Genomic DNA, 7,679 nt, shown 5'->3' on the forward strand with positions numbered 1-7,679 from the left:
TGAAAACAGCCATCAGGCAGATCTGTCAGACTCTGTTGTTTATCTCTTTTGATTTATATCATTAGGTCTAGAGCAAGGTTAGCCAGCAATATCGCAGTCAATTTGATACCTTATGATTGGTGGGAAGTGAACAGTGAAATTATAATTCATCTCTGGGGACATGAATAAATATGTTTTAACAGACGGCAATTTTCTCCTTCCCAATCAAACTTTTGACTGTGGAAGAACAACTTAGTTGTTCTTTTTTTTTTTTTCTAATTTAACAGTCATAACAAGGGGATTAGGCTCCCTTGAGAAGGCTCTAATGGTAAGAGGATAGGGGTGATGTTTCATATGCCTGGGATTTGATGCAGCTCTCCGCTGCCCTGCGCAGGCATTGCTTGTCATTAAAGATTCCTCAAATGTTTAATGTTCTTAAGTATCACAGCATCTCTGTGAGTTAGGAGCCATGCCTGGTTTTACTACTGTAAGATATTTAGAGAAATACAGAAACTGGTCTCAACCCATATAGCTGGGAATAAGAATCATGAGTTTTCTGCAGTCTCTGGATACATAGTTTTCCACTTCACAAACGGCCCAAGTAAGTGCCATGTGGTTACCAAAATGCTATGGTCACATCTAATCACTCTGAAGGCATTCAGAGTAGCTGGTTCAGCATTTGACAGTAGAACTGAGATGTGATTTCCTACTCTCCATGTCTTTCATCTGCCAAGATAACTCATCATTTTTATTAATGCACAGACACATGTGAAACCTCCTGAAGTCCGTATCTTCCTGCAGTGTCTTGAATAACAGCTCAATTTCATATAGGAAATATGCATAATGTTAAAATTATCTGCTGAAGTCCAAACTTCAGCAGTCCTTGAAAGCAGCTTACCTTCTAAAACATGATACTTCCCAAGATAGCATAATCCCTGTCTCAGACAGTCCGTGGCAAGATGATGCACATTACACAACACAGTGGGAATTTCTCATTTCTTCCCGCAGCATAGAAAAGACCAGAGGAGAAAGATATGAGGCACCATAATATGTAGAGAACACTTACAGACAAGAAAAAAATATTAAGTATTAAAGTCTAGGGCTCCTGAACTCGGTGGAAAACTTCTGCAGCATGTAAGAGAGGATTGAAACTTGGGAGAGAGGAAAAATAAAAGGACATTTTATTTTTAATTTAGACGGCCTGGAAACATGTTCTGGGAGTTTCAGAAGTCAAAATGGGTCGTAGTGAGGATTTCTGTATTTGTTGTTCTGTAAGTCTGCACGGGTGCAATGCAAAATTTCAGACTTTTCTGGGTGGCTTATGCTCAGTTTCTCCTTTCCAAAACTTCTGTCTGTCTGCAAAAGCCTGGATCATGCCCTGTAATACATAATGGTTACAAAATGCTCATGTGAAGGAGCAAAACTTCTCAACCTGGAGCCTGCAACAACATAGATGAGTGGCCATTCTACATCATGGTCAGACTCCCAGTTGGGAAACTTCTCCAGGGACTTCTGGGGCAGTCCAGTGGCATTGCAGGCAACAAGAAGGATAAGCAGACAAGCAAGCTGTGTCTTTAATTCTGGTTCTTCCTCATGTGCCCAAAAGTTTCTTTACTAAAGTGATTCTGTCTTGAATGTGTTGCTGCAGGACATGGAGGACAGATTTGCCAAAGGGGATGTGCATGCTGGTTGCCATCTCTGTGGAGCACGAAGAGGCTCCTCTTATGGGAGCTGTGCGAGCCATCGTGATGGACTCTCAGTACTTGATAGAGCCTTGTGGCTCAGGAAAAGCCAGACTGACCCACATCTGCAGAATTGACCTGAAGTAAGTATCTCACATGTAAAAAGCAGATGTCCGTTCAGCAGGGCAAAAACCGCTAGCTCAGGGAAGGGAGATGTTGGAAACAGAGGACATGGTCAATGTAGCTTTGTTGCTTTGGAGTCTTTCTGCAGTCTTTTTTTTTCTATCCACCAAGCTCATTTCTCCACTCAGTATCTCCCACTGTTACGATGTGATCATAGAAATAAAATCTGCTTATTTGATTACTGCAAGGGAGAACTTCAGAGTACGCTTACAATGACAAATATTTGAAGTCACCACCACCACCGTGGGCAGCGGGGAGTAGGGAAGCATGACAAGCTCATTCCTGCGGGGCACATTTCTTAAGTATTTGAGTTTCTCAATAATTCTCTTTCCATTTCTTCAGAGGACATTCCCCAGAGTGGTACAACAAAGGCTTTGGACATCTGTGTGCAGCAGAAGTTGCCAGGATCAGAAACTCATTTCAGCCTCTGATTGCCGAGGGACCAGAAACAAAAATCTGAGGAAGCATTCCTGGGAGCCTGGGAGCATAAATCGGGGTCTGGCAGGGAACAGGAAGGCCGAAAGCAAAGATCTTACTTAAGCTGCAGAAATCTGACCAGACCTGGGTCTGTACAAAGGTGAAACAGGAATTTTATAGGAAAGTTCTTTTGTTCTGGAGATTTCACGTCCCCCCACCACATCCCTTCTGTATTAATTTCAATTATTGAAGTAAACATTTCTTCTGAGAGCTTTTATCATTATTACTTTAAAATCAGACTATTGCCATAATTGTGTGTTACAGAACTCTGGTATTTAAAGGCTTCTAAGAAGCATATTTTAATTGTAAATAAATTATGTACAGTATGTATATATTTATCTATATTATATCTATATATATGTATATGTATAAATTAATTATTTTGTATATAACTCAGTGCAAATCACTTGCATCAGTCGGACCTTAAATGAATCTGTCACTTGTTTCTTAGTGTGTCACTACTACATAAGCTGTGTTTGCTATTGTCACAGGGCTACTGGGAATAATCCATGTGACAACAGAAACACCTGTTGTCAAATATGTTTCGTGTTTGTGTATGCTGTGAGAAGGTACCTAGAAATAGATGTAGGAAGAATGAAAAGAACTAAGGAGGAGGGAGGCTGCTGTACGTTTAAAAATAATGAGGAGTGGATCAGTTTCACCAAATAAAATACATGGAAATGTAACTGAGGTAGACATTTTGAAGGCCATTTCTATTCAGCTGCAGAAAGTTTGTGTACAAGGTGTTGAAAACTTACCTGTTGCCTTAATTAATGGTATATCTGCCACTGGAGAACCTCACTATGTGCAGCATTCATAGTAATTGCTCATTCCTGGAGAGTACAAGGTAACACTGTCTGTGCTGAGGTGTCTGAAATCAGACTGGTAAGTTATTAAGCTGTAAATGGGTTTTTTTTAGCGTTTTGTCTAGGTTCTGAGTAAGTGTTTCTGTGTTGTTCTTTCCTTCTTCCATGGAGATGGCTAATTGTTAAGAAACTCCAAAGCAGATTTTCCACATCCAGTGGACACAGATGTGCAGATGAATACCATACCTTTTAATATTCTTACTATACAAATAACTAAACTTTTTTGAAGCTTTTAAACACAACTCGGAGATTTAAAAGACTAAATGCAGACTATGCTTGGAAAGATTGCTTTTATAGTAACAGCATTTTCATATTATATTGCACTGATCTGCGTGATCCTGCATCTCTAGGCATCGGTGGGAGCAGGATTAGCCCCTGACTATGAGGAGTAGGAGCCATTTAAGCCTATTGTATCATTTCATTTTCAGGGACCTATTATTTTGCTAATGGAAGAATGCTTTAAAAGTAATAATAATAATTTGTTGACGTTACCTTTAAGGCAGGGTTCTGTTTTGTGTTTAACTAACCGAAGACCAAAAATTGTATTACATCTATGATCCAATAGGAATGTACAAGCCTGTTAATACTGTTCTTCATTAATCGCATTTGTTCACTTTGACTTTATTTATTGCTGCATAAACCAGCTGAGTTATTCATAGCCAGTGTTTTAGCTCAGTCCTTCCAACAAAATCCGCTAAGATTTCATATGAGGTCAATACATGTCTTACATGAAGCTACAGAGTAAATGGAGAAGTCTTTTCTTGCAGTGGCACTGCCAGTGCTTTGAGTCTGCCCCAGGTGTGGGTGCTGTGGGGTGGACTCTGTGCGGTCCTTGATTGCTGCTAGGGCACGGTCCCACGTGCCGTCATGCATAGGCATAAGGGCTGTGCTGGTGGAGGACAGCCCTACAATCTGAGGAACTGAGCTGGTAGGAGCTCAGGGTGGACAGGGGCAGGGTGACCCATCCTGGTCATGCCATGGAGCAGCAGGACTCCGAAAAAGTCACTGTTGTCTTTTCCTCTCATGACCTGCCTCTCTTTCCATGTCACAGAAGTGGTGTTGCGTAACTCATAGGATCAGGGAGGTTGGCTGTCCGTGAGCTCCTGCCTCCAGTTTATGGCCAACAATAGTTGCCACGTGCAACTATTGCATGTTTTTTAAGTGTTAAAGACAGGAGAGCACTCAAACCCTTAGGTGGTCATGTTGAGGTCTGGCAGTCACCAGCCAGCCACAACAAACCACTGCTGCCACATCCAGCCTTCCCAGGAGCAAGCAGTGGCTTATGAACTGGTGGGACAAGACCAGTCCTCATGTTCCAGCAGGACTGCCATCCCAGAAAGCTGTGCCTCCTCCCCAAATGCGTGTAGCCATGGCAGCAGGTTTTGTGCTGGCTTTTTTTCCAAAACACAAGCAATTAGAGCACTTCTGCTACATTAGTTTGCATAAATGAATGCAATAGTGCCTCAGTATTAATGGCTGCAGAATTCCTGGCCCTGGGAATGGCAATTGTCTGACAGTAAATAAGGAAATGAAGGGAAAACCTGGACAGTAGTTTTATCCTGTCTGACAAGTCATTGCTCAGCTGGAAGGGGCTCTGTGCCACCTGCCACCGTTAGCAAGGCAGAATTGTCCTCCTACCCTTGCAGAAGCCCTGTCATGTGCTTCCGGCATCTCTAAGCCATGTACCAATGAAATAAGATTTCTTTAAAATGCACATTATACCGTGTCTACCATTCAGCTACCACAGTATTTTGTATTGTTACATTGCCATTGAGAATGCATTATGATAATTGCATTTTAAAATGTTATACTCATATCAATACCTCATATTTTTACCTCATCTGTTGGTATCAGTCATTAGTTGTAAATAAATAATTGCAGAGTTGAATAAATTTGCGTACACTAAAGAATCATGTTTCCTTTGTGTGCTCATTTCATCCATTGGCACAAGAAACAAGGACATTTAAGCCCTTCTTTGCTTTATTGCAACCTGCTGTACAATAAGCTGTTCTGATATGGGACTTCAGTAATGATCTTAGGCTCAAAATGATATTGTTGTCCATTATACTTATCCTGTAGTGTCCTTAAGTACACAAGAGCTTCATGGGAATGATTATATTTTCCAAAGAAGCTATTAAGCTAGGATGGCTGGCCTGAGAAAGGTAAACTCAGGTCCTCACCAGTGTTTAGGCCCTTGATTCCCACTGAATTCACCCACATTTCTGCATCTACGTTCTTTTCCATAATATCCAAGTCTAGGTTCATAAGAATGACTGTGGAGCTGGGATGCTGAATGTTAGATTCAGATTTCAGCCACCTGAAATCTATCAAGCCACTGCAAAAGATAGTGATGGTGATACAGCAGGATAGTGGTTCCTGTGGTCTGTCTTACACATACGTACAGATGGAAATAAATGTCCGTTTGGATGGGCCTGTACCTCTCCAACTTTCTTGTGACTTATCAAAAAAAGCAGAGTCTCAAAAAACAGAATGCTGAGCAGGGAGTTATCTATAAGAGACCATCCAGGAGAGGTTAAGCCACCATTCAGGAGAAGCTCAGTATTAAACTTTGGACTGAAAGGAAGGACTTTTCTCCATTTCTTTACCATGGTAGAGATGGTCAGCTGCCTAAGTCCATCCTTTCCTGCAAAAACCATAGTATGTGATGCGCTCTCATTCCCATCTCTCCCTCCCACCCACCTGCAGCAATGCCAGGACACACAGACTGTCTTAAGCCTGACAGCACTGCTGTTTCAGCTCCTGGTGTGTGCAGTCTTTATAACATTGAATTCCTGGGCATCCATCCTCTCTGTACCACCTTGGAGGAGTCACCTGCAAGGCATCGTGCTGTTTGATGCACGGTGTGAGCCTCGGAGGATCGTGGCATGCCTCAGAGGTGGCAGGCATTGTTGAACACGAGCACAGGCTGACCATACCGGAACGACTGTGAGATGAAAATACTGGAACAAAAAAACCCAGAAGACTGCTGGAGCCTGCAAATCAAATAGGAGGGGATGAAAACTGCTGCTGCTGCTCCAGCTCAGCAGGGAGATGGAAGAGCTGGAGAGTGAACACAGACCTTGCCAGAGGGCCAGACAGAAAGCAGCACGCCAATGACATGACCCGCTCACAGTCCCTTGGGGATTTAGCATGGCCATGTCACGCTGTCCCTGCCAGAGGTACGTCCATCGCAGCTGCACAAGGCCTTCATTTGGATGGGTGCTAGGCCAGGTGGATCGTGTGGTTACAACTGCAGTTGCACATTGTCCTGTGCTGGGACCATGAATACGGGGCATCAAACCCCAAATTCAGAACAAGGTGAGTGTCTGCAGTTTGTTAAAATGTACAATTTAAATTGTGGGGCATCTGGTTCCTTCAACATCATGGGTCGTTCAGCTATACTATGTAGAAAGCTAACATTTTCCCCTAAAGCAGAGCAGATCCCTAACACTAACCTAACACTGTGAGACCATAGACTGTCCCACTCCAGCGTGCAAGAAACAGCTCAGCAAAAACACGGGTACGTGACACTCAAGGGCCAACACAGAGCAGTGGGTCTGGGTTAATGAGTACACGACAGGGAAAACATTACAACACTGCCGGTAACTATTTGCCTGTCTTTCATAGGCTCATGTTGGGGAGGTCTCACATACTCCCAGATACCCTCCTTCATCCACAACAGGACCCAGACGCTAGAGGCTTTATGCCTCTGATGAAGGTTAGCATCTCTTGCAGAAAAAGTAACCTAGACACTCATCTCCTTCCGCTCTGAAATGAGGATCTCTATCCCACTGCCTTACTACTGACCTCCCACAAGTAGCTATTTTCCACCACTCTCTTCCCCTGCCTAAGCCCAGCTTGAGCCCATGTCCTCTTCCCTGCATGGAGAATGTTCAGAGAAGGGCAACAAAGCTGGTGAGAGGTCTAAAGAAGAACTCCTATGAGGAGTGGCTGAGGGAACTGGGGTTGGTTTAGGGAACTGGGGATATTTAGCCTGGAGAAAAGAATGCTGAGGGGAGACCTTATCACTCTCTACAACTACCTGAAAGGAAGTTGAAGTGAGTGGGGAGTTGGTCTCTTCTCCCATGTAACAGGCGATAAGACAAAAAGAAATGGCCTCAAGTTGCATGAGGGGAGGTTTAAATTGGATAGTCAGAAAAATTTTTACGCTGAAAGAGTAGCAAGCATTGGAACAGGCTGCCCAAGGAAGTGGTTGAGTCACCATCCTTGGAGGTATTTGAAAGATCTATAGTTGTGGTACTTAGGGACATGGTTTAGTGGTAATTTGGCAGTTCTGGGTTAATGGTTGGACTTGATCTTAAAGGTCTCTTCAAACCATGATTCTATGATTCCATGCCCATCTTCTGGATGGGCTCCAGCTTGCAGCCCGCTTGCCCAGCCCAGGCTGCACAGGAGGCCACCAGGTCCAGTCTTCAGTGATCATGGTCAGTGGTCCCAGCCCCAGCTGCAACAGGGGGGAGTCAGGGTTTGC

General features: G+C 43.4%; 1 protein-coding gene across 5 annotated transcripts in view; it reads left to right on the top strand.

Annotated features, from left to right (window-relative positions):
• STARD13 (StAR related lipid transfer domain containing 13) overlaps positions 1–5,082 on the top strand; it is a 314,786-nt gene extending 309,704 nt beyond the window's left edge. For all 5 annotated transcript variants that reach the window (XM_014965999.1, XM_014965998.1, XM_014966001.1 and 2 more), the window contains 2 exons: positions 1,628–1,804; positions 2,187–5,082. In XM_014965999.1, the coding sequence (XP_014821485.1) occupies positions 1,628–1,804; positions 2,187–2,304 (295 nt within the window). In that variant the 3' untranslated portion in view covers positions 2,305–5,082. The remainder of the gene's footprint in view (positions 1–1,627; positions 1,805–2,186) is intronic.
• Positions 5,083–7,679: the final 2,597 nt, after the last annotated feature.

The sequence above is a fragment of the Calidris pugnax genome, unplaced genomic scaffold, assembly GCF_001431845.1.
Source record: "Calidris pugnax isolate Ruff unplaced genomic scaffold, ASM143184v1 scaffold20, whole genome shotgun sequence".
Taxonomy (NCBI): Eukaryota; Metazoa; Chordata; class Aves; order Charadriiformes; family Scolopacidae; genus Calidris; species Calidris pugnax.